This window comes from Scyliorhinus torazame, chromosome 2 (genome assembly GCF_047496885.1).
Source record: "Scyliorhinus torazame isolate Kashiwa2021f chromosome 2, sScyTor2.1, whole genome shotgun sequence".
In the NCBI taxonomy this organism is placed as follows: domain Eukaryota; kingdom Metazoa; phylum Chordata; class Chondrichthyes; order Carcharhiniformes; family Scyliorhinidae; genus Scyliorhinus; species Scyliorhinus torazame.
In genome coordinates this window covers 344585325-344613280 of record NC_092708.1, presented here as the reverse complement: position 1 = coordinate 344613280, position 27956 = coordinate 344585325, and the positions used below count along the sequence as shown (strand labels likewise).

General features: G+C 46.1%; 1 protein-coding gene across 7 annotated transcripts in view; it reads left to right on the top strand.

The window, feature by feature from the left end:
- The window catches only part of LOC140403127 (MAPK/MAK/MRK overlapping kinase-like), a 407571-nt gene extending 383038 nt beyond the window's left edge, over positions 1 to 24533 (top strand). For all 7 annotated transcript variants that reach the window (XM_072490807.1, XM_072490826.1, XM_072490798.1 and 4 more), the window contains one exon: positions 23215 to 24533. In XM_072490807.1, the coding sequence (XP_072346908.1) occupies positions 23215 to 23292 (78 nt within the window). In that variant the 3' untranslated portion in view covers positions 23293 to 24533. The remainder of the gene's footprint in view (positions 1 to 23214) is intronic.
- Positions 24534 to 27956: the final 3423 nt, after the last annotated feature.

Here is a 27956-nt window from a genome sequence, read left to right as displayed (position 1 = left end):
AAATATTGCTAGCCCCCAGCTTGGCTTGACCCGGACTTTCACCACCTGAGATATTGCTCCCGTCACTCCTCTCCAGAACCCCTCCAGTGCCGGGCATGACCAAAACATATGGACATGGTTCGCCAGGCTCCCTGAGCACCTTCCACATCTGTCCCCTACCCCAAAGAACCTACTCAACCTCGCCCCCGTCAAGTGCGCTCTGTGGACCACCTTAAATTGTATCAGGCTGAGCCTGGCACACGAGGAGGAGGAATTAATCCTACCTAGGGCATCAACCCACAGACCTTCCTCGATCTCCTCCCCCAGCTCCTCCTCCCATTTACCCTTCAACTCTTCTACCAGCACTTCCCCCTCTTCTTTCAACTCCTGGTGTATTTCCGACACCTTGCCCTCCCCGACCCATACACCCGAGATCACCCTATCTTGAACTTCTTGTGCCGGGAGCAACGGGAATTCCCTCACCTGTCGCCTCACAAAAGCCCTCACCTGCATATATCTAAAGGCATTTCCCAGGGGTAACTCAAACTTCTCCTCCTGTGCCCCTAGGCTCGCAAACGTCCCGTCGATGAACAGGTCCCCCATTCTTCCAATCCCCGCCCGATGCCAGCTCTGGAACCCCCCGTCCATCTTCCCCAGGACAAACCGGTGGTTACCCCTGATCGGGGACCACACCGATGCTCCCATTGCACCCCGGTGCCGTCTCCACTGGCCCCAGATCCTTAGCGTTGCCGCCACCACCGGGCTCGTGGTATAGTGCCGTCACCAACGCCCCCAGGCTCGTTCCTTTACAGGACGTCATCTCCATCCTCTTCCATGCCGCCCCCTCTCCCTCCATAACCCACTTGCGGATCATCGCCACATTTGCTGCCCAGTAGTAGCTCCCCAGCTGCCCCAACAACTTGATATATTCTGATGGCCTGGCCCTCCCATCTGGAGTCTTGATGGTCCTTTGCCCACCTCAGGGCCCACTCGGTATTGATGAAACCTGACTATGATTGCCTGTGATGACTCCCCAGATCTGGACTTCTGCCTCAGCGACCAATGGACCTAACCCAACATGGAGCGGTCGAAAAGACCCCCTCGCCCACCAACTTTCCAAACATCTTAGACATATGGGCCAAGGTTCTCCCTTCTGGGGACTAAGTCCCCACGCCGGCGGGAAAACCGGCGCCAACCACTCCGCCGTCAACAGGCCCCGAAAGTGAGGAATTCTCTGAACTTTCGGAGGCTAGGTGGACGGCAGAAGGGTTAGCGCCGCTCCAGCCAGTGCTGAAGGGCCGGAGCGAGTTCGCACATGTGCGGAACTGCCGGCGTGATCTCACACATGCGCGGACCAGCCGGCGTATTTCCGCACATGCGCAGACCGGCTGGCATATTTCCGCTTATGCGCGGGGATTCTCTTCTCCGCGCCAATATGGCGGAGCCCTACAGGGGCCCGGCGCAGAGGAAAGAAGTCCCCCCATGGAACAAGCCCGCCCGCAGATTGGTAGGGCCTGATCGCGGCCAGGCCACCGTGGGGGCCCACCCTGGGGTCGGATCCCCCCCGCACCCCCCTCCCCCACCCCCCCCCACCCGAGCACCGTCCCCGCATACTCACCTGCCAGGTCCCGCCGTGTGTGAGGTGAGTAATTCACACCGGCGGGACTGGTCAAAACTGGATGGCCGCTCAGCCCATCGGGGCCCGGAGAATCGCTGTGGGGGGGGCGCTCTCAACGGCGCCCGACTGACGTGGCGGGAATCCCGATGCCGCCCGAAAAACGGAGGCAGAGAATAAGGCAGTCGGGGCAGGATTCGCGCCTCCCCCCGGAGATTCTCCGACCCGGCGGGGGGTCGGAGAATCCCGGCCGTAGTCTTTAGAGTCCGAACCCTCCAGGCCCCCGGACAGCCCAAAGAGTCTTAGTTTTGGTGTCTGGAGCAGTTCTCCAGATCGTTATCCTTGGCTGTTAGCACTCTACACTCGTCAGCCAACAATGCTATTTCAGCCTTCAGGGAGACAATCTGATCACGATGGTCAGAAAGTGCCACCTGCACCTTCTGTATCATCACTCCTTGAACCTCTATCTGCCGATCCATCTTGTCCATGGCCACCCGAATTGGGGCCAAAGCCCCCTCCATTGCCTTCTCCAGATCCTCAACGTCCGCCTGCCGCTGCTTCTTAAATTTGTCGGTCAAGAAGCTAACCAACGTCTCAGTCGACCACTGAGGGGCCAACAACACAACAGAGGCCTCCGCCATGTTCCCCCATGCTGAGTCTCAAGGAACTTCGGAGTCTGACGACGGTCCCTTGCCCGACTTCTGCCTTTTGTTATATTTACCAGACATTACTTACGAGGGCATCTTATTCCATCAAAGTACACCAATTTCCTCCAAAAGAATCATCCATAAATGGCAAAAAGGGTCAAAAACAAAGTACTCTGGCAGGAGCCACTGTGTGTGCCACCGAAAGTCATGCACCCCAGAGCATAAATCTTGCCATTCGGGTGAGTTCCTACCAAGTTTCCCTGACTTGGGATCGAAAATCTGCACTGAAATGTCTCTCGTTAATTTGTATGCAGCTGCTGGCTTGTCATGTGATGTGTAATATTACTGTGCTTGATTCACTTTAAAAGTTTTAACGCAACATTTTAAGACAACTAAAGGTCATTTTGCATTTACTACTTTGAAAAGTAGAAACTGCATTATTTTACGTGCACAATCTCTAAGCAAATAGGCCATGCAGTTTCAGACGTTGCTTCTGGTAATGCTAATTTATCGAAATGCTTCTGCTGACAAGTTAAGGAGAAATGCTTTATTTTAATCTTCTTTATTGGCTTTGCTCCTCAGTACCAATGGAGTTCTGTGATTCATTTCACTGTACCAGAGCTATCTATATGATTTCTTAAGTTTATAATGGTTCCTTAGATGAATGTTTTTCTACACTGATGCAAAAATAGCTGACTGCATCACTTCTCTGGAACATAAATCTGGGTAAAATTGGTTTCTATTGAATTTGTGCTCTATGATATTTACAAAATAAAATAGAATAAAACCTTGTTAAACCAGTTTGCAACACATTTGCAACACAGAACCTCAAGATTTTAAGAAGTGATATTGTACTTTCTAATGGTGTGTGCACTCCAGGGCAGGCTGCCTGCCTGCTAATATCAGTTCTTTTAAAAAAGTGATTAAAATTAAGTAGGCCACAAATGAGTTCAAACTGGATTGGTCAAAAAAAACTTGGTTTATTGCAAAGCAATTATATTCACAATATACATCAGAGCAGCGCTGCTCTATTGGTTCCTTACCTGGCCAAACTTTATACAGATCTCAATCATGAATGTCCTCAGGCTCCCTGCTCCCTTAGCGAGGGAGCTCATAGTCTGCGAGACTCACGGGGAAACTGATTGCTCCAACCCCGTAGGTCTCGTGTGAGTTATAACATCCCTCCACCCCCATCCCTCCCCAAAGTGTGAAGACTCTTCTGACGACTGCGGAGTAGGAGGACGTCGGACTTTCGTCACCTGTGGCTGTTCTTCCTGCACTTGCAGGGCTGGATCAGGCACCATTAATCTGGACGACGAATGCCGCTTCCATTCGTAGCGCTGTGGTGCATGCACTGTCCGAGGCTGCTGAACAGTTTACTCCCTTTGGGAGACTTCTGATGCTTGCGTCTCCATTTCGGAATCCGTATTTAAGGCCTCTCTCATTTCGGCGTCTTGACCTGCTTGGGGTAGTACTCTAGCCTCTACTGACATTGGTTTTGGTAGAACTGTAATTTTCCACTCCCGAGGAATTCTTCGGACAACAGTTTCCTGGACCGTATGTGATCGAGATGCTGTTTCATGACAACCTTGTGCCTGAACTTGATAAGATGCCTGGTCTGTCTGGCCGACAATTGTCTCTGAGATCCACTGGGTGCCGTCTACAAAGTTGGGAACATAGACTGCGTCACCTGGTGCAAACAGTCAGGGCATTTCTTTTTTTTATAAACATTTTATTGAGGTATTTATGGTTTTACAACAACAACAAAATAAACAATGTACATGAATTAATAAACATAGTGCAAAAGCCATCTTCCTCCCTTACAGGTCCCACCTTTGCTAACCCCCTACTCTAAACTAAACTAACCCCCAGTCCCCCTCGTCCCCCCCTTCTGCTGACGGTTAATTTTCCGCAAAGACGTGTGAACCCTAACATTGACCCTCTCAAGGCGAACTTGATTTTCTCCCAGCAGAGAAAGCTAGCCACGTCAGATAGCCAGTTCTCCGACTTCGGGGGCTTTGAGTCTCTCCAAGCTAATAATATCCGTCTCCGGGCCACCAGGGAAGCAAAGGCCAGAACGTCTGCCTCTCTCCTCCTGGATTCCCGGATCTTCCGACACTCCGAAAATTGCCACCTCTGGACTCGGTGCCACCCTTGTTTTTAACACCGTGGACATGATATCCCCAAACCCCTGCCAGAATCCCCTCAGCTTTGGGCATGTCCAGAACATGTGGACATGGTTCGCTGGCCCTCCCACACACCTTGCGCACCTATCTTCTACCCCAAAGAACTTGCTCATCCGGCCCACTGTCACGTGAGCCCGGTGAACGACCTTGAATTGTATCAGGCCGAGCCTGGCACATGTTGTGGATGCGTTGACTCTACTCAACGCGTCTGCCCAGAGACCATCCTCTATCTTTCTTCCCAACTCCTCTTCCCACTTGCGCTTCAGCTCCTCAGTCTGCGTCTCCTCTGACCCCATGAGTTCCTTGTAAATATCAGAGAACTTCCCTTCTCCCACCCGCACTCTAGAAACTACCCTGTCCTGTATTCCCCTTTGTGGTAGCGCAGGAAGGTTGAGACCTGCCTGCGTAGGAAGCCCCGCACCTGCAGGTACCTAAATTTGTTTCCCCTTGCCAATTCAAATTTCTCCTCCAGCTCCCTCAGGCTAGGAAAAGCCATGCAATTGATTCTTTAATCAGTTCCAAGCATTCCTGCTTCTGCTTGGCGAAGCCCTCCTGGATAAATTGCATCAGCTGCTCCGTTGATCGCTGGGTCGACCAGCCAGGACTCCGGTCATCCGTCATGCTTTTCCCCACTGCAGCTTCAGCCCAAGCCTTCTCTATTCGTCTGTTTCTTCCTTTGTGAGCACTTCTAGTCCGCCTCCCCATGCACCGATGTAGGAATCCAGTCAACAATTGCCTCTACCATCAATTTTCCAAATCAAGACCGGTAAAAAATCGGGGGAAAAGGTCCAAAGGTCCGACCCGAGCGGGAGCCACCAAATGTGCGATCTACTCCTTCATAGCCGCCACCGGAAGTCAGTCAGGGCATTTCCTGCCTAACAGGGAAATGCCCTTGCTGCCCCTGGCTGTGGTGAACTTTCCCACCAATATCAGGGAAAGCCAGACTAAAATGGGTTCCAAACCCCAGCCCATTAGTTATTCAGCCACTCTGGTTCGATAGCAAAACAAGAATCTGGCCAGTCTCCTGTCCATCGACCCTGAAGTCTGCTTTTTCTGCCATTGTTTGAACGTCTCTACCGCCCTTTCTATCAGCTGGTTGGAACCTGCATGATACAGGGCAGTATGGATGTGCCGTACCCTGGGGATGTTCCTCACTTGTGAAAGGCGTTCCATTGTTAGTAACTATCACCACTGGGATACTGTGTGTGCTGAAAGACAGGTGCAGTTTCTCAATGGTTGCCTTTGAGGTGGTTGACGACACTTTGTGGACTTCCAAAAACTTAGAGTGGGCATCTATCAGGAGTAAGAACATTGAGTCTTGAAAGGGGCTAGCAAAGCGGGCATGTAACCGCACCTACGGTCGCCCTGGCCATTCCCATGGGTGAAGGAGCGCGGTTATCTGAAGCTTCTCTTGCTCCTGATTTCCGCTGCTTTGCTGAGCTACCCTCTCTATCTCTATGTCCAGGCCCAGCCACCGTAGCTGCGGGTGGATATTTTCATTTTCAAACCTCACAGTATGTTTTCCATTGCCCTTTGGAATATGGCACAGGCCAATGGCACTCCAAATAGTTGCCTGGTGCACTCGGACAGGCCTCTATGAGTGTTTATAGTGATGTATTTATGTGAGGCAGGGTCCACCTCTAACTGCAAGTACGCATGCCTCATATTGAGCTTCGTAAATGAGGCTCCAATGGCCAGTTTCGCATATAGGACCTTGATGCAGTAGATACATAGATACATAGAACATACAGTGCAGAAGGAAGCCATTCGGCCCATTGAGTCTGCAACGACCCACTTAAGCCCTCACTTCCACCCTATCCCCATAACTCACTAACCCCTCCTAACCTTTTTGGACATTAAGGGCAATTTAGCATGGCCAATCCACCTAACCTTGCACGTCTTTGGACTGTGGGAGGAAACCGGAACCCCCGGAGGAAACCCACGCAAACACGGGGAGAATGTGCAAACTCCGCACAGACAGTGACCCAGCGGGGAATCGAACCTGGGACCCTAGCGCTGTGAAGCGACAGTGCTAGCCACGTGTGCTGCCGTGCTGCCCAAAATTAAAGGACATTGGGTAACAATCCAACCGGGAGGCACTGTTGACCGTCAATTTATAGTCCCCACACAGTCTGACCATCTTAACGAGTTTGGGCATCGGGACCACCAGCGTCGCTGTTGCCTATTTTTTGCTTGCTATAAATATGGCAGTCAATAAGGTTGCCCTTCTTTCTTTAGATATCAATACTATATTGCTCTCAGAGTCGCCAGGTATCAAATGATACCGCCACATGGTTCAACCGGGTATCGATCAAAGAGCCAAACAACCAGTTAGTTAGTTCAAGATCAATGGTACTTTATTTACACACAAGATTAACTTACATGACTTCCGGTGGCGGCTATGAGGGAGTAGGTCGTACATTTGGTGGCTCCCATTTTGGTCGGACTTTTGGACCTGTTCCCCCGACTTTTTTGCGCTTTTTGAGCGGAACTGGAAAGCAATAGTACTCAGGCACTGAACCCATACAGAGTTGTATGGACTTAAGAACCCAGAGGGACCGTAAACAGCAGCAGCAGTGGTCAAGCAAGGGCACAGTGGAGGCTGTGAGAGAGACCAATATGGTCGATGTCCAGAGCAAGGCACCCCCGCATACTCACCTTTTAGCTCTGAAGCGCGATAACTTGGAGCCGCTCCAGAAGTCAATGGACCGATTGGAAAAAAGGCTGGATGATCAGGCTGAGAAGCTCCAGAAGCTGGAGAAGACAGTGGAGGAGCAGGCCAACTTTCAAACGATGGCGGACGTGGAGATTCGGAGGTTGAGGGATCAAGCAAAAAATGCTCCTGGAAAGGCTGGAGGACCTGGACAACAGTGCTCGCCAACAGAATGTAAGAATCGTGGGCCTCCCGGAGGGGGCTGAGGGGCTGGATGCTGCCGTGTATGTGGAGGGTTTGTTTCAGAAGCTGCTGGGGAACGAGGTGTTCCCTCGCCCGCCGGTGGTGGACAGGGCTCACAGAGTGCAGGTGAGGCAGCCGCGACAAGGGGGTCCCGCACGAGCGATGGTGGTCCGGTTCCACAGGTACCTGGACAAGGAGCGGGTTCTGCAATGGGCCAAGAGCACACAAAGCTGTACTTGGGACAATAGCACCCTGTGGGTTTACCAAGACCTGAATACTGAGGTGGCCAGGAAGAGGGGAGGCTACAGGCAGGTGAAGTAGATTTTGTATAAGAACAAGGTGAAGTTCGGTCTGCTTTTTCCGGCGCGACTGTGGGTTACGTATGAGAGTCAGCACCACTATTTTAGGAACCCGATGAGGCGATGGGCTTTATTAAGAAGCAAGGGCTGGCCCTGAGCTCGGGACTCTTGGACTCATGGTAGAACTTTTAAGTCTATTGTCATGTGAGAGTACCTTTAAGAAATGGGTATTTAAGAAATGTACCTTTAAGAAATGGAGCTGCTCATGTTACTGGAGTGATGTCTGAGTGTGGGTGGAGCTGAGATCTACTTCTGCTTTTTAGTTTCAGTTTGAGAAAAAGCTTGGGTGTGTGTGTTTTTCAGTGAGCTGCATCTGAAGTTAAAACAAAGAGCTGTACTGTTGATCTCTGCCATCCAAAGACTATCTATGGATCATTTGGTGAACTCAGAATTGTAAAAGGTTTCAGTATTGAATGTAAACCTAATGTGCTCCTGTTTGAAGGTTTGTTAAGTCTTTTGGATGTGAAAAGGACAGCTTACACGGTTACTTAGTGTTGTAGTCTTTGGGGTCGTATTTGAATTAATGGTTGTTTAGATATTCACTGTTTGTTTTAAAAAAGGTTAACTTGCATTCATAGAATAAACATTGTTTTGTTTTAAAAATTACTTGTCCATTTTCTGCTGTACCACACTTGTAGAGTGGGCCGTGTGGTCCCCATACCACAATCTATTAAACGTTGTGGACCAGGTGAACTCCATGATACACTTTGGGGTTCTCTAAACCCTGACCCATAACACTATTTTGTTTCTCGCTGTGAGAGACGCCTGCATGCTTGGATCCATTCTTTTCGTTTTTTCGACCTTTTTAGATGGATGTATTTTGGTTGCGATGTGTTTTTCTTGTTCTTTTTCGTGGTTTCCTTGAATGTTTCCTTTTTGGGTTACTTGTTTAGTTGGAGTTTTGGTAGGGGGAAAATATAAAAAAATAGTTAAAAAGGTGCGGTTATGATGGGGGTTTCGGGGGAATTTTTTGCAATCTTTTTCTGTGTTTGGAGGGGAAGGGCTAAAGTGCCTGGTACTTTTTATCTCTATTTGTTTGATTTAAATTGCACTATTGTTGGGGATGTTTCTGACTTGTATAGATATTTTTGTTTAAGCAGGACTGGTTTGGGGAGTGGTGTGGATGGGCCGGGAGGAGGGGAGCCAGGGAACAATGGGTGGGAGACGCGCTGGCCGAAGCTGGGAGCTACCAGGCTAGGTGAGTGGACTAGTCAACGGAAGCCAGGTGGGGGGTGTTCATATAGTTAGATTAGAGCAGGGGTTAGGTGGTAGGATGGTGTTGCTGGGGGGGGGGGGGTTGATCTGCTGACAAGGATGGAAATTGGACATGGCAACAGTGCGGAGGTCATGGGTGGAGCCGGCCAGGAGGCAGGCCAGAGCATGCGCGACACATGGCTGGGGGGCTAGCAAAGGAAAGGGGATGACTGATCGGCAAAGGGGAGGGGGGCAAAGTGCCCCCCAACCAGGCTGATCACCTGGAATGTTAGAGGGTTAAACAGGCCAGTGAAGTGGGCGCGTGTGTTCACGCATTTACGGGTTCTGAAGGTGGACGTAGTCATGCTGCAGGAGACGCAGTTGAAAGTGGCATACCAGGTTAGGCTAAGGAAGGGCTGGATTAGTCAGGTCTATCATTCGGGGCTCGACGCTAAGACTAGGGGGGTTGCGATCCTGATTAATAAAAGGGTGCAATTTGAGGCGGAGGGTACAGTTGCAGATGGGGGCGGCAGATTTGTTACGGTGAGGGGTAAGCTCAAAGGGGTGAGAGTAGTCTTGGTCAGTGTGTATGCCCCTAATTGGGACGATGTAGACTTTATCAGGAGGTTGCTAGGTAAGATCCCCGACTTGGACTCGCGCAAACGGATCATGGGTGGGGACTTTAACACAGTCCTGGACCCGAGCCTGGATCAGTCGTGTTCAAAACGGGCAGGTTGCCAGCGATGGGAAAGGAACTGAGAGGGTTCATGGAGCAAATGGGGGGAACTGATCCATGGAGATTTAGCCGGCGTTTGGCGAGGGAGTTTTTGTACTACTCCCACGTACACAAGGTGTATTCCCAAATTGATTTCTTTGTCATGAGTAGGGACTTGCTGGCCGGGATGGTGGGGGCAGAATATTCGGCAATTGCCATATCGGACCATGCTCCGCACTGGGTAGATCTACAGATTTGTAAGGATAGCTTTCAGCGCCCACAATGGAGGCTGGAAGTTGGATTGCTAACGGACGAGGCGGTGTGTGAGACTCAGGAAATGCATGCAGAATTACCTGCAGGTAAATGATATCGGAGAAGTCTCAGCAGCGGTGCTCTGGGAGGCGCTGAAGGCAGTGATGAGAGGGGAGCTGATCTCAATCCGGGCTCATAGGGGCAGGACAGATAGGGCAGAAACGGACCGACTGGTTAAGGAAATTTTACGGACGGACAGGAGCTACGCGGGGTCCCCGAGGCCAGAGTTACTCAGGAAACGATAGAGGCTGCAGGCCGAGTTCGGGGTGCAGCTTAGAAAGGCAAAAGGCGCGATATATGAGCATGGAGAGGCCAACAGAATGCTCGTGCAACAACTAAGGAAGAGAGAAGTGGCTAGGGAGATAGGAAGGATAGCAGATGGGGAAGGAAATCTGGTGGGGGACCCGGCAGGGCTGAACAAGGTGTTTAGGGACTTTTATATTAAGCTGTACACTTCGGAACCCCCCCAGAGGACCGGAGGGGATGAGGCGATTCCTGTTCGGACTGACCTTCCCAAGAGTGGGTAGGGGGGTGGTAGACGGACTGGGGGCCCTGGTCAGGATCGAAGAGGTATTGGGGGGCCTGAAGATCATGCAGTTGGGTAAAGCCCCGGGGCCGGATGAGTATCTGGTGGAGTTTTATAAAACGTTTGCCGAGATAGTGGGGTCGGTGCTGGTCAGGGTTTTTAACGAGGCAAGAGACAGAGGGGTTCTACCCCCGACAATGTCGCAGGCCACTATTTCGCTTATTCTGAAATGGGATAAAGACCCGGAGGCTTGTCGATCTTACTGGCCGATCTCTTAGACACTAAATTACTGGCCAAGATCTTGGCGACTAGAATTAAGGACTGTGTACCGGACGCAATTGCGGAGGACCAAACCGGCTTCGTAAAGGGTAGGCAACTGGTGGCCAATCTAAGAAGGCTGCTTAATGTGATTATGATGCCCCTGGAGAGCAGGGAGGCAGAGATAGTGGTAGCTATGGATGCGGAAAAAGCTTTTTACCGGGTCGAGTGGGACTATCTGTGGGAGGTGCTGGGATGGTTTGGGGTCGGGGAGGAGTTCATTGACTGGGTTAGGCTGTTATATCAGGCCCCAGAGGCTAGTGTAAGGACGAACAGGACGACATCAGATTATTTCAGACTGCACCGTGGGACAAGACAGAGTTGCCCTCTCTCCCCACTGCTGTTCGCGCTGGCCATAGAGCACCTGGCAATTGCTCTGAGAGCTTCAAGGGACTGGAAAGGGCTGGGCCGGCGGGGGGGAGTGGAACATAAAGTCTCGTTATACGCGGATGACCTGCTGTTATATGTATCGGACCCAATGACAGGGATGGACGGTATCATGGAAACCCTGAGGGAATTTGGCCGGTTTTCAGGATATAAACAACGTGGCTAAGAGCGAGTTGTTCGTAATTCAGGCAAGGGGGCAGGAGAGTAGGCTGAAGGGGTTGCCGTTCAGGCTGGTAGGAGAAAGCTTCAGATACTTGGGGATACAGGTGGCACGGGACTGGGGCAAGTTGCATAAGCTCAACCTGTCCCGACTGGTGGAACGAGTGAGGGAGGAGGTTCGGAGTTGGGATGCGCTCCCGCTGTCACTAGCAGGGAGGGTGTAGACTGTTAAGATGATGGTTTTCCCGAGATTCTTGTTCATATTTCAGTGTCGCACCGTTTTCATCCCGAGGTCCTTTTTCAAGAGGCTGAATAAAATTATCCTGGGATTTGTGTGGGCGGAGAAGTCCCAGATGCTCGAAAGGAACAGAGGGGAAGGGGGGCTGGTGTTGCCGAACTTCAGCAACTACTACTGGGCGGCCAACATAGTGATGATAAGGAAATGGATGGTGGGTATGGGGTCAGTATGGGAGCGGATGGAGGCTGCTTTGTGCAGGGGCACCAGTTTGGCAGCCCTGGTTACGGCGCCTCTGCCGCTCCCGCCGGTGCAGTACTCCACCAGCCCTATAGTGGTAGCGGCTCTACGGATCTGGGGCCAGTGGAGGAGGGATATAGGGGAAGTGAGAGCATCGGTGTGGACCCCAATCTGCGGCAATCACCGATTTGCCCCGGGGAACATGGACGGTGGGTATCGACTGTGGCGGAGGGCGGGGATTGCGAGGGTGCGTGATCTGTTCTTGGAAGGGAGCTTCCCGAGCATGAGGGCATTGGAGGAGAAGTTTGGGCTGGCGGGAGGGAATGACTTTAGATACTTGCAGGTGCGGGATTTCGTGCGCAGGCTGGTGCTGTCCTTCCCACGCCTCCCGCCAAAGGGGAGGCAGGACAGGGTAGTATCGAGGGGAGAGGTAGGTGAGGGTAGAGTCTCAGATATTTTCAAAGAACTAATGGGAGCAGAGGATACACAGACTGAGGACCTGAAGCTTAAGTGGGAAAAGGAGCTCGGGGGGGGGGGGGATGGAGGACGCTATTTGGGCAGACGTTCTGAGCAGAGTAAACACGACCGCAACATGCGCCAGGCTCAGTCTGATCCAGTTTAAACCGGGCCCACTGATGGTGACCCGGATGGGTAAATTCTTCGGGCTGGAGGACAAGAGTGCCAGATGTGCCGGCTAATCACGTGCACATGTTCTGGTCGTGCCCTAGACTCAGGGGGTACTGGCAGGGATTCGCGGACATCATGTCCTGGGTTTTGAAAACTGGGGTGGTAATGAGTCCTGAGGTGGCAATCTTTCGGGTGTCGGAGGACCTGGGAGTCCAGGAGGAGAAGGAGGCCGACGTCTTGGCCTTTGCTTCCCTGGCAGCCCGGCGATGAATACTGTTGGCATGGACAGACTCAAATCCCCCGAAGTCTGAAGTATGGCTTTCGGACATGGTGAGCTTTCTCGGTCTGGAGAAAGTTAAGTTCGCCTTGAGAGGTTCACTATCGGGGTTCGCCCGGAGGTGGCAGCCATTCATTGACTTCTTCGTGGAGAATTAACCGTCAGCAGTGGGGGGAGGGGGGGCTAAGGGGTGGTTTAGGCAGGTTCCTTGCGAGAATGGAGTTGTGGTTTGTACTATGCATTATTTGCTCTTTTTTGTACAGTACTATACAATGTCATTGTTTTATATGCCAAAAACACCTCAATAAAATTGTTTATTGAAAAAAAAATTAACTTACACATGCAACATAAACACTACTAGTTAAACTACACCTAACAACTATGACAACCTGTACGTAACTTCAGGCACCCGGCTTATGTCAGAGGAATAGTGGCCTTTGTTTGAAGCTGGAACTACTGGGTCTGGAGAAGTAACTGCTGCTCAGCTGGGCTCATCTGTCTGGTAGCGGGCGTTGAACTCGAACTTGCTTCTGGTCGTGGTTCTGCGATTGGAGATGGACGTTGCCGGAGCGCCAGGTCCAAAAGAGATCGAACACATGGCAGTGTCTCTCTTTATCCTTGGGGTTTTCGCACTCTTTTGGACGGTCCTTAGGTTTGGACCCAATTAATTGGGCAGTTCTAGATCACTGCCTTTGATCTGAGCCAATAAAGGGGCGGGTGCCTTGATGGCTGGGCGTGTCCTAAGCGGTCATTGACCTTGCTGTTTATGCTTCCTGAGTAAAGGGAGTGACGCTGAAATGTCTGGACTTGTATCGGTTACCTGAGTATCAATCCTTTGTCTTACGGAGATGGGCCGTTAAAATGCTAATCAGTTGGGGGTTTCAATGCTGGCTGGATTCTCTGCTCACGAATATACATGCAGGATCTGTGCCTGCCTGAATCTTACATTGTCCATATTTCCCTTTGGGCTTTGCGAACGTCCATGTTTCTTGTTGTAAGTGGCCATCCCAGATGACTACACCGCCCAATCGGCAAAACACACCAGGCTAATAATTCCAAGGCCGTCGGGCTGGCTGAGTTTGGCCTCAACCTTTGCTAACAAAGTGTAAGGGACTGGGCAAGCCCTGAAGTACCTTTGGTTTTGTGTCCGAGCATACCTGAATTATTGGCATGGTCCCTTTAATTTTCCCCAATCCAGGTTGGAAAACCTCAGGGTACCTTCTTAATACTTTGATTAGGCCCCTGGATCCCATTTGGAAAATTTGCTGCCAGTCCTAGGTGTTTTATCCAGTCGCAGACTACCAGGCTTGGGCCATGTCCCTTGACTATGATCAACAGAAGTCGCACTGATTGTTGTCCGTAAACTACCGGGGTCATTGTGGTTCCTGCAATGGCTAACAGTTCGCCGATGTACGTCGCTAATCTTGCCTCAGTGTCCCGCAGATCTAACTGCTATAACCCCCTCTTTATCTTGTTGAAGTTTTACTGAAACCACAGCTCCCATGTCTAGCTCCATGTCTTTTAAAAAAATTTTTTAGAGTACCCAAATCATTTTTTCCAATTAAGAGAGAATTTAGCGTGGCCAATCCAGGAAAAGCAAAATTTGCACGGCATTAAGTTTTGGGGACAGTTTGGCTAGCAAAGTCTTCTCAGTAGTCATGTTATTTATTATGCAGACCAGACGGTAGCACAGCATTTCTGAAAGGGAAGTTTTGTATTCATTTTTTAAAATAATATTTTTATTGACATTTTCCAATTTTAACAGATTGACAATTTGACATATAAAGCACATAATATTTACAGAATATGATGTTTCTTATGTACAATTTTACATGCACCCTTTCTGTCAGCCCTCCCCTCCTCCCTCCTCCCCCGCTGATAGGTGGGCTCCCTCCTGGCACCACCTTTCGCCCTAGGCGTTGTATTGCTATACTTCTTTCTTTCTTTATGCGATTCCTGCTGTTACTCTTGAGGGAATGCTCCATAATAATAATATTCGGCCAGGTTTCATAGCCCTGTCAGAAACTCGTTTATGGATTCTCCTGGGTTCTCTCTGCTGTATCTCTTTACTATAACCAACAGTTTAGAGTTGCAGTGTTGACCCACTGGGGTCACCGATTGTTTGAAAGTTTTAGTGTCAGGAGTAACAGGACATCTAAGTCTTATCACTCCACAGGCAGTCAGCAATATCCGTCCGGAAAATGTAATGCATGCGTTCTGCATACTGTGTACAATCCTCTAAGCTTATGTCGAACACGTCCAATCTTCTGAACAAAGGCATATATGCAATAGAAAAACAACATTTTCAACCTTAGTCCAGAAGTGGAAAGGAGGCGGCTGTTCATTCCAAGGTGTAGCAACTTCGACAGTAATCTAGTTTTATTCTCGTCACCAGTTTAGTAGGCCACAAACGAGTCCGAACAACCAAGTTAGTCACAAGGAAACTTAATTTATTGCAAAGCAATATACATCAGATCCCAGCTGGGTCTGTTCTGTCGGTTTCATACCTGGCCAGCTTATTCAGATCTCAATCATGAATGTCCTCAAGCTCCCCGTCCCCATAGCGGGGGAGTTCATATTCATTGAAACTCACAGGGAGACTGATTCCTCCGACCCCATAGATCGCGTGCAGGCTTTAACATAAATGAGTGTAGCTTGTGGACAGTCAACCCAAATTGTCAAATTTCAGGTCCTGTCACTTTACAAAGCAGCCCAGCTGGACCACCATTGTACGATCCTGCGGAACCCATTGAGGTGTACTGCAACTTCTGGGGCGCGATTCTCCACTCCCACGTCGGTTGGGAGAATTGCCTGGGCCGCCAAAATTTCTGGGGACGCCGGTCCGACTCCCTCCCACGATTCTCCCAAGCGGCGGGAACGGCCCGGTCGAGTTTCGCAGGCCGGAGAATCGCTGGAGACACCGAAAATGGCGATTCTCCGGCACCCCCGCTATTCTGAGGCCCGGATGGGCCGAGCGGCCAGGCCAAAACGGCAGGTTCCCCCCGGCGCCGTCCACACCTGGTCGCTGCAGTCGTGGGCGGTGCGTGAACGCTGGGGGGGGGCGGCCTGTGGGGGGCGAGGGGGGATCCTGCACCGGGCTTCACCTGGAATGTGGGGTGGCCCGCGATCGGTGCCCACCGATCGTCGGGCCGTCCTCTCTGAAGGAGGACCTCCTTCCTTCCGCAGCCCTGCAAGATCCGTCCCCCATCTTCTTGCGGGGCGGATTTAGAGAGGACGACAACCACACATGTGCGGGTTGGCGCCGGCCAACCCGCGCATGCGTGGATGATGCCCGTTATGCGGCGCCGGCTGCGTCATCTATGCAGCGCCGCGTTTACATGGGCGACAAGGCCTGGCGCGTGTAGATGACGCGCCCCCGATCCTGGCCCATTGTCAGGGCCTGAATCGGTCGGGACCGGGGCCGTTCCGCGCCGTCGTGAACCTCGACGGCGTTCACAACGGCGCGCCCACTTCGGCATGGGAGTGGAGAATCCCGCCCCTGGTTTTCAGTGCAGAGGTTGTAGTGTTGTTCTGACTTTCAATAATGGAAACTGTCTCAATGTTTGCTGCCATTGGGACCACAAAATACAGGCCATAGTTTAATATTGGCATAAAGGTAAGAATTTTCATAGTTTTATAATATTGGTTCTTGCCTTATGAGAGCCATGGAATGTATGTTTGGGAGATACCTTTTAAATATGTCATTTGAGAACATAAGCATTGTGTTCCAGTAAAATGAACATGTAATTTGGTACTTATATTTTTTCCCTTTGCGACTTGCGTTCAAATTTGGCGCTGGTTTAGCACAGGGCTAAATAGCTGGCTTTTTAAGCAGACCAAGGCAGGCCAGCAACGCGGGTTCAATTCCCGTACCAGCCTCCCCGAACAGACGCCGGAATGTGGCGACTAGGGGCTTTTCACAGTAACTTCATTTGAAGCCTACTTGTGACAATAAGCTATTTTCATTTCATTTCATTTCAAATTTTCTATAAAAATAGGGTACTGTCGAAGCTTAAAGCTCTGTTAATAGTATTAAGGATTATGGTTGTAATAATGGTTTAGGTAGACCTATAGTTGCTAATTATATGGGACAAAAGTAGCTTGTGTGACTAGACTTTTACTTTTCTTCATCCTCTTTCATTGCAGAACAGATGATTACTCATCTTTTAGATGCATTTTCCATTTACAATTTTGAATACATAAAATATAACAGTTCAACATTTGGAGTGGCAGCGAGGGGTTTGTTTCAGTAGTGTGGGGGGTCAATATAGTCCTGTAAGCCAAGAATAATTAATGTACAGCCTTGGTGATGGGGAAGGATGAGCTGATGGTTGTGCAGTTTGAGGCAGGATCACCAGCAAAGACGACTGTGGACACACGGGCTCTACATTATTGAGTCTTAATATCCCCTGAAGCCACTAAGGAAGAACAAGACTCGGATTATCACAGCCAATCCACCTTTCAAGACCATAGCAATATCCTGCTGATTACCAACTACTGTTTCCCATTCAACTGACGAATAAGTACTCCTCCATGTTCAACATCAATTGTAATAAGCACTGAGGGAAGCAAATGCATAAAATGTGCTCTGATTGGGGGACATCAACAGCCACCAAATTGGGCACTTTAAATTAAAACAAAAGAATGGGACCAGGTGCGAGTAGTCCCACCCAACTGGATGACAATGGAGGAGGAGGTGTGGTCAACAATGTCAAAGGCTGCAGACAAGTTGAGAAGGACGAGGAGGGAATGTTTACCTTTGTCACAGTTGCATAGGATGTAATTTATGACGATGAGAAGATCTGTTCTGGTAGTTATGACAGGTGGACAACCTGATAGGAGAGATTCAAACATGGGGTTTGAGGAAAAATGGGCATGGATATGGGAGGCAACAACGTGATCAAGGACTTTGGAAAATCAAGGGAGATTGGAGATGGATGGTAATTTATAGGGATGGTGGACAAAGGATTATGACGGCAGGTTTAAAGGAGGGAGGGACAGTACCTGAAGAGAAAGAACAGTCAACAACACTAGCTAACATGGGGACCAAGAGGGAAAGAAATACAGAAAATACTAGACAATCTCAGCAGGTCTGACAGCATCAGTGGAGAGAAAAGTGAGCTAACGTTTCAAACCTGGCTAACTCTTTGTCAAAGCTTTGACAAACCACAGGCTGAAGTTGGGGAGGTGAGACCGAGAGTCCTAAAAGCCAAACTGGCCTGAAGGTGTTCGTTTGAGTGAAGGCCCAGGGTAATAAAAGTTAAAGTAACTCCCCAGAGGAAACCCCACGGCCTGAGTGTTCTGACTGAATGCTTTTGCCAAAAGATCCTCGTTAGCAATCCAACCGGTGGTTTCAATCACTCAGAATCCTGGGTAGACAGCCTGCTGCAACAACTTAAACATGCGAAGCAAGGACACACATCTTCCATTTTGTATTAATCCTCTTATTATTTTACTCCTTTCCCTCCCTGTGTGTGTGTCTGTCCTTTGTATTTTGGTAGATGGTGGGACAGTAAAAGATGGAATCGTAGATTAGTTGGCAGTTATTCCATTATAATTATTGCATGGTTCAATTTTATTTCTGTTGTCATAGAATCATAGAATTTACAGTGCAGAAGGAGGCCATTTAGCCCATCAAGTCTGCAATGGCCCTTAGAAAGAGCACCCTTCCCAAGCCAACACCTCCACCCTATCCCAGTAACCCTATCCAACCCTTTTGGACACCAAGGGCAATTTAGCATCGCCAGTCCACCTAATCTGCACATCTTTGGACAGTGGGAGGAAACCGGAGCACCCGGAGGAAACCCACACAGACACAGGGAGAACATGCAGACTCTGCACAGACAGTGACCCAAGCCGGGAATCGAACCTGGGACCCTGGAGCTGTGAAGCACTGTGCTACCGTGCTGCCCTGTCACTGGAAAACGTTTATAAATAAACATGTGTTTAACTTGCAAACCTAGTGCTTGTAAGTTATTCGAGCAGTCAAGGGCCAAGGATCTCAGAAACTTTATACAAATTACTGGTTAATTCACTCCTGTCGGGACTCCAGTGCCTGTGGGGCTGGAACTGACCGTGCACTTGCCTAGGGTGCTGTAACACCGTCAAGTTTACTTTCCTAAAATCATAATCTATCCTCATCTCCATTGGTTCTGATTATTCGTTGGTTTCAACTTTGTTCATATTATAGCTACTCTTACCCATAGATTTCACCACTCTTTCATTGAGGCAAAATGCAATAAAAATAGAAGCTACTGCAAAATTAGAGCATTGTAAATCGAAAGAACAAGTTTTATGGGTTGGGTGTAAATCCAACATCAAATCATATTACAGGTTTCCAGCATTTAATTTTTTCATGTTTGCATTATTTAAATCTTTAAGTGGCAGATGCAATTTATTGTACATGAGAGCAGTTAAGTAAAAACATGTGCTGTGTGAAATATGTCAAAGTGGTTATCTAACAGCAGGGGCTGTTTAGCACAGGGCTAAATCGCTGGCTTTGAAAGCGGACCAAGGCAGGCCAGCAACACAGTTCAATTCCCGTACCAGGCGCCGGAATGTGGCTTTTCACAGTAACTTCATTTGAAGCCTACTTGTGACAATAAGTGATTTTCATTTTCATTTCATTCATCTAATATAAAGATTAAAGAGATCTCAGAGTTTTACTGTTCTTGGCACATTGAAGCAGCAATTGAAATAAATTAAATACTGGATACTACTGCCAATTTAAGTAGACATAATTCAGAGCATGTCATTCTAAAACTGTTCAGTGCTTTGTTTGAGAACTTGTCCAGTTTTGACTACCAAGGTACAAGGGAGACATTCGAGCTCCAAAACTGCTGTAGAAAAGAACCAGGAGACTGAAAGCAGAGGAGAGGACAAGACAAAAACTTGTCTTTGAAAACAGGCAAGTAAGGAGGGACCTCAAAAATAATTAAAGGGATGGGAAAAGTACAACTGGAACAGCACATCATCAAACTGTGATAATAGGACAAGCAGCAAGGGTTCAAACTAGTGAATAGCAATTTTTAAAAAAATATTGGTTTTACAGTTATTTACAGTAACATTTGCTATGGATAACATACAATAATTTAAAAAAAGAAGAAAAAAGGAAAAATAGGAATCTACAAAGTAGGTGTACAAAAGGAAATAATAAAGGATAAACAAACCTTTATAGAAAAGGAACCTACGTACGATATGGGGGCCCCGGTGTTTGAATCCCCAGACGTCAGTTGCGGCAACTGTACTGTCTTACTTATGGCCTGTGCCCACTGGTACTAGAACATATTAGAGGGGGGGTTGTACTTGGCATCAACCGTGCGTGTTTTGACTTTGCTGCTGTAGTCACCCCCATGTGTGTCCTCGCCCTTTGTCCCTTCTGGCTCCCCTGCCCTGCTTACCCTGTGTTTGCTTTGGCGTCTTCACACCCTCTGTTCCCTTTCATTCCTCCCTCTGTTGTCCAATTCGGTCCCCCCTCCCTCTTCACCCCAGCTTACTTATTGGATGAGGGTCACAAACAGGTCTTAGAACAGTCTGGTGAATAAGGGGCCATGATGGACATTGTAGTCAGATTGAAGTGGTGTTTCAGTTGGTTTCATGTTCTCAGTGTGGCTACCACTGGGCTTCTTGAGTATCTGACTGGGGGGAGTGGGGCTGTGGCCAATGCTTGGAAGGATGTCCCTTTGCAGGAATTCTCCATTTTAACCCATTCCGCTCAAGGCTCCATGACCCATCCCCATACTCTTGCTGTGGTAGCTGCCCAGTGGTAGAATAGGAGGTTCGGATGGGTCTGGCCCCCACATTCTTCCTTCTTTGCAGGACCTTCTTTCTGATTCCTGGGTTCTTCCCCCTCCCTCTCCCCCCAAATACACACATATACAAGAATGCCATGTTTAGTTTGTCTATCTTAGTGAAGAAGGCCTTGGGGCACAGGGCCTGGCTTGTAATGCAGAACAATGCCAGCAGCACGGGTTCAATTCCCATATCAGCCTCCCCGAACAGGCGCCGGAATGTGGCGACTAGGGGCTTTTCACAGAAACTTCATTGAAGCCTACTTGTGACAATAAGTGATATTATTATTAAAGATCGGGAGTGATCTAAACAGAAAGAGGGACCTAGGCAGTACGTTCATTTTGATCGTCTACGTTCACCCGCCAGGGAGAGCGCGGGCGAGTCCCACCTCCGCAGTTCTCTCTTTACTTTCTCCACTAGGCTCTGCAGGTTCCACTTGTGGTCCGTGTCCAGTCATGGGCTCTTTGGATCTCCAGGTATCAGAATTTGGCTTGGGCCAGCTCTAATTCTCCCCCATGGGCTCACAGGGAAGATTTTGCTCTTGTTCAGGTTAAGTTTGTAACCTGAAAAGGCACCAAACTCCCTTAGGAGTTCTATTATTCCTTCCATGCTGGCTAGGCGCTTTGAAAGGTAAAGGAGCAGGTCATCTGCATAGAGTGAGACTCTGTGCTCCCTGTCTCCCCTCTGGATACCTCTCCACCCCTTCGCTGATCTGAGAGCGATGGCCTGTGGCCCAATTGCCAGGGAAAATAGCAGAAGGGACAACGGGCCTCATGCCTCTGTGCAGTTATAGTGGTGATTTCAGTCTCCCTGCTTCATTTCCTCCCCCACGACTGGTATGTCCTGTCCCTCGAGGAACTGTTTCATATTCGAGTCCCCCTGCAGTGGCTCAGAGGTGTACAGCTCTCGGTAGGAAGTCTCAAAGGCCTCATTGATCTCGTAGCACTGCCACTAACATGCCTCTCCCATCCTTTACCTGTACTATTTCCCTCGTGGCACCCTGCCTTCTCAGCTGGTGTGCCAGTAGGCGGTTGGCCTAGTCACCTTGCTCATAAAAGGTCCTCCACGTCTGGCGGAGCTGGTTCACTGCTTTCCCGGTGAGAACAGGTCAAATTCAATTTGTAATTGTTTCCTCTCTGCCAGTAGTTGGGGCTGTGGAGTACCACCGGTCCACCTCCAATATGGAGTCATGAATAGCAAATTTGACACCACTAAAGCAGCCTTTATCAAAATTACAAATAATAACTATGTGACTATCATAAACTACCCTGTCTCATCCTTCTCAATTTATCTGCAGTCTTTAACACGGTTGATCATGCCATACTCTTTCAGTGCTTCCCTCTGTCATCCAGCTGTGTAGTACTGTACTTAACTGCTTTCATTCCTGGTTATATAGTAATAGCTAGCAAATCATCAGAAATGGCCGCTCTTCCTGCTCCTTCATATTTCTTACCTACATGCTCCGCCTCGGTCATATCATCTGAAAATAGTACCACATGTAACCTGATGAAACCCAGCTCTACTGCACCAGATCCCCTCTTCCCCCTCCTTTACCTCTGATCTGTTATGTGGCTTGCTTGACATCCAATTTTAGATGAACAGATGTTTCAAATATTAGGAAGATCAAGGCTGTTCTCTTCAGCCCACCTTAAATTCCATTTCCTAGCCTTACTCTTCCTGGCAACTGTCTGAAGCTGAACCAGATGTTTGCAACCTTGGCATTCTCTTTGATCCAGAGCTGAGCTTCTGTCATCAGGACTGTCTAATTCCACCTCCATAACACCACCCAAGGTCACGTTTCTCTTTCTGATGAAAGCGTCATTGAGGCTTTGTAAGCTCCAGATTTGTCGATTCCAGTGCTGTCCTAGCTGGCTTCCAATCTTGCAGTTTAACTTTGAGCTCATCTGTAATTTTGTTAGCTTCCAAAAGGTCACTCATCACTCCTGTGCTCATTGCCCATAATCCATCAATGATTTTAAAATCTCATCCTTGTTTTTAAATTCCTCATGTTTTAACCCTCTCCATCTTTGCAACTTACTTCAGTTCTAAAACTCCAAGATCTCCACACTCCACCAATTCTGCCCTCTTGCACATCCCATTATTTAATTGCACAATCTTTGGTGGCTGTGCCTTAACCTACCTGGGCTCAAGCTCTGGAATTCCCTTTCTCTGTCACTGTACTTCTCTCTCCTCCTTTAAGACCATCCTTAAACCTTACTTTGTATTATTAAAGGTGTGATAGCAGTGCAAGTTGTTGCTTTTTCGTTGCTCCTTTTTCATTGGAAAACTTACAAATATGCATCACTTCCAATCTTTTAAAAATAAAAACACCCTTTTGATTTCCAGGGTTGCATAGCTTTCCTTACCCATGGTACCATGGTATGTGTTGGTATAAGAGCATGATATGGAACTTGAATGTTTTAAAATTGAAAAATACATGGTCTTCCTTTATTTGTGATATTCAGTATAACATAGGGAAATCATTTGATCAAAAGTTCTATTTAAACTAAGTACACCTGTTTTGCATAGCAATTTGGAAATGCATTATGTTCAAACTAATATTGAAATGAACAGTTTTGACATTCCAGAATAGAAGCATGATAACATTTTAAATGGTTATGCATTTGTTTATAATGCATAATATTTACAATACAATTTTAATATTTTGAATTGGATGTCAGAGAAACAAGTTGAGTTGATAGTGTTACTACTTTTCCATATTCATTCTTAAGTTTTCATTTATTTGTACAGTGTCCAGGACAACGGAAACCTACCACAAAATGTTACAATATACCCTCTTCGACAGAAAGAAAAAGTGATGGCTACTGAGAACAATTACAATCCAAGAATATTCAATAACCATTCCTTTTCACATCAAAGCTCTTGTAATGTTTTTTAAAAAAAGTTGTAAGAGACCATATTTAAACTGTCTTCCACTGGACTACAGGCCAATCAGTCATCGGGTTTGTGCCTTATTCCTAACTTCAGTTTTTAACCAAGTGACACACTAGCTAAGGACTACAATCAAATGTTCATTCTATTGATACTGGAAGGTCATGTGTTAAAAGCTCATGCTGAAAAAATTGGAATAAGCCCAAAAAATGTGACATTTGATATGTTGATCTGAAAAAAATTGGCATTTTAATAACATGTAACAAGCTTCAGTTTAGTTATGGAATTAACCCAAGGCACGGGTTCCTGTTATTGGATAAAGTTATTTTACTTGCTGATCAAAAGCTGAAGACATGGGTTAATATGCTTTTCTTCTCCAATCTCCCCAAATTGGATCCAGAATTTGTGTCATTATCAGTTCTAACATTAATCAACTTGAGTGGAATTTTACTCATTTTTCATTTCATAAAAAGTAACTTTTATACTGTTATGTATTTTCATGGAAATATTACAATATTTATAACTTTGTGCAAAAAGAGATCTTTGATTTTCTTTAGGCCAAAGTTCCTACAATGAGCATTTTAATAGATTGTAATCTCAACATTATTTTTTGAGCCTATTAAATGGCAGTTTTATGTTTAAAATTGCAATCAGTAATAAATAAAATGGAGCTTACTTTACACTGCAACCATATAATTTGTTTTATAGACAACACAAATATATCCGAGTTCAATAAAATGGTTGAACATTCTTTTTTTGAATTTGCTCTTCAGTGAATACATATTTCTCTCACCAAATATATATTTTTTTCATTTTTGGCTCCTTGTTTGAGAGAAACAAAGCTAGCTTGCTACATTTGTCATTGACAATTTAAATGGGCTGAAGATAAAGTAAAAATACCAAAAATGTTTTTGTGGAATGAACAGTGACTGTGAATTGCATGTAAGCATACTTCCTGGGAGGTTTGTTTTTCAACTACGTGCATGATTCCAAAGCTAATGGGAAGCCATTGTGACTATTTACTACTTCTACATTCTTGTGTGAAATATTTAACATTTTACCGAATTATAGAGTAAAATTAAAATACCAGACTAATCATTGTATTTTCTAAGTAGCATTTTGGTATTTATCAAATATATTTGGAAAAAAAATCAATTTAATAAACAATGTTATATGTTGCATTGTTTTTTTTTTAGTATAATATTAAAATGTAGTTTGTGTAATATTTCTACATAATATTTTTGAACTCCGCAACATTACAACTTTTATTTATATAAAGTTCTTAACGTAGTGAAATGCCCCAAGATGTTTCGCAGGAGCATTATCAAACATAATTTCACACTAAGTCACATAAGGGAATGATAGGACAGATAAACAAAAGCTTGGTCAAAGAGCTGGATTTAAGAAGTGCCTTATAAGAGGGGAGATAGCTAGTTTTACTGGGAGAATTCCAGAGTTAAGACCTTAGCTGGTGAGGGCATAGCTTCCGATGGTAGAGTAATTACAATCAGGGATACTCAAGATGCTAGAATTGGAGGAGTGTAAATAGCTTGGAGGTTTAAAGGGCTGTGGGAGATTACAGAGATTGATCATGGAGAGATTTAAAAACATGAAAGAAAATTTTAAAATCAATGTCAGCAGAAAAAAGGAGTGATGGGTGAATGGGCTTTAGTATGAATTGGGACACGAGCAGAAGTTTGGATGACATGTTTATGGCGGGTAGAACATAGGCTGGTCAGGAATGCTTTGGATTAGTCAAGTCTAGACATAACAGAGACATGGATGGCAGTTTCAGGAGCTGAGTCAAAGATGTAATTGTGCAATTATGGAGGGAGAAATGGAGGTCTTAGTGATGTGTGGGTATGTGGCCAGGATATAAGAGGTCAAATAGGACACCAACATTGTGAACAGTCTGGGGTCAGCCTTCGATAGTTGTTGGTGAAGGGATGGCGTCAAAGGCAAATTTCTACTTGCCCAGTATTGGATGCTGGATAAGCTGTCTTACAATTTAGAGACACTGGAGATATCAAAGGAGGTAGTGGTGAGGGAGAGCATTAGATTTCAAAATTCCTAAAAGATAATTGACCTGAAATATTAGCTTGGCTTCTTTCCACAGATGCGGCCTAACCTGCTGAGTATTCTCTCTTTTTAATAAGGCACAATTTATTGATCTGAAGAAAATGGCCGCTTTACATCTCAAACTTGGTTCTTTAGTTATGCAAGTAGAAGTCAAGGCTGTAATTTTCAAAAGCACGTTACACTATGTAAGATCCAGATATGGAATAAACATTTTTTTAAATCTGAAGGACTCTCGTCATTGTCAGGGGTAATGACATATTCTGCAAGCCTCTCCCAACTTGCCTGGTAAAGCAAATGGAAAGCAGCAATATCTTCTTTAATCAAAAAAGAGCAGTTAAATTAGAGGAAGATAAGTTTTAAGCTAGAATTATAAAAGCATCATAAATAAACCAATCTTAAAGCATGACAACCATTGTAGGTAAACTTGGTGCAGTATAAATCATAAAAAAACTATTTTACAGTAAAAACTTCTGTCCAGGAAGATTGAGATTTTATAATTTACACTCAACAAGAATGCCCAACAATCTTGAGGGGGAAAAAAATCAGTCAATTGTACATATCAATCTAATTGGCTAAAATGTTCACAGGGTTCAAATTGCAGAGACCAAAGTTGGAAGAGTAAGAGATACACTTAAAGATAACAAGCTTGGACATAACTGTAAACCCAAGAGCATTTAAAAAAAACATATAAATCAAGAGTGATGGGGTGAACAACCAGAGGACACAGATTTAAGATAATTAGCAGAAGAACCAGAGGGATGATGAGATTTTTATTTAAGTAGCAATTTGTGATAATCAGTTATGTACATTCAGAAAGGGTGGCAAAGTAGTTTCAGTAGCAATTTTCAAAAGGGAACTGAACTGTAGTCACAATTTTTGAATTGGTTTCATTTTTTAAATACGAAGATCAATGTGGTTCATTTTATTTGGAACTGCAGTCTTAAGCGTATTTCCCTATTGTATATGGTCTTAAATCTTGAGCTCCACATTTTTTTTGGATAATGTCAGTTTGTATATTTGAAAATAATATTGAACGTGTGACAATTTCTACTTCAAAATAGGATTAAAGTGGAATTTTGCTTCTGTTCAACAGCTCTAGAGTTCCAGTATATGGATAGATAAATTAATTTGTTTTGTTCTTCCTTGTGGATAGTAAATTGATTCAATAGTGATGCAATACAGACAGTGACACAAGTAGACAAAAGGTGACAGAACTTACCACTCTCAGATTGAACTCTGCCCAATTATCAGACTTAATTTTTCCATTTGAGTTTCATAATTATTGGTCCATTGAAGATTTTGCTGAATGTATAAATTAGATTGTAATTTACAACATTTGCTTAACTTTTGTGCTTCAAATTTTGATTTGATAGTTAATAAACATTAGTTATATTAAAATCTGGTTAACAAAATCTGCTTTATTTGATATGCACCATTCCAAATAAGACTGACTATGCATTTTGAGATTATATTTACATTCAATATACAGATACTTGCAACTAGAAAAAATTTAATTCTCAGTATGTACCTTTGCAAGGACAGATTACCAGATAAATCAGCTTCTGGATAGCAGTAAACTAGATGCAAGAACCACGACTGTTAACTATTGAACTAGTTGGCCTAAATGCTAAACTCTCAAAAGCAAATGTGGATGAGGTCTGGGTGAACATTGCATGAGAGCATGCAATGTTATATAATAGTTTTTAATGTAGGTTTATGCTGTTCATTTTATATATTACATTGCATAGATATTTATTAGATTGCATTAATTTAGGTATCATTGTGGCTGATTTTGATCATAAGGATGATTCACTAGTCATTGTTGGTTACAGATCAGTCAATTTAAAAGAATGCTACATGTCACTGGATAAATGTCACAGAAAATATATTTTTGTTCACCTTAGCAAGATTGAACCCAAGAACTTCCATTTAGTTTGAGCTTAGTTTTGGGAATTTAAAAAAATCAAATTCCTTTGTTTATTTGCATCCATATTGAAATGTAGGAATTACTTCAGTTAAACTTGTAACTGGTCATGTGTTATCAGCAAAATTGCTTGAGAAAAGCAGTTCAAGACCATCACTCGTATTCCAATGAGCGAGACCTACCAATGGTAGGAAATCCCAACTGCAGCTATGCAAGACTTCTTTATAGATATAATTTTCCAAATAGTGGGTATATATTTCAAAGTACCTGATCCATATTAAGACTTTGCATTGGTAATTGACTTTGATCTCTTAACAGTTGTACCTATGCATACAACTGATTTTCCCATTTCTCAATGCAACTAAATTTTCTTCATCAGTGGGCTCTGATATATTTACCATTATCCCAATTAGTTATTTAATCAGACAGTGTTTGACACCTTGCTACTAGCAATGGCCAACCCTTTCATTGCATATAGGGAGAGTACGACATCCTCCCTCCATGTTATGGCATGTTAACCAGTTTGAGTTTTGGGGGACTTTGGTTCTTTGCTTAGAAAACTGCTATCAGGAGAGTATATTCAAAATACAAACCAGAA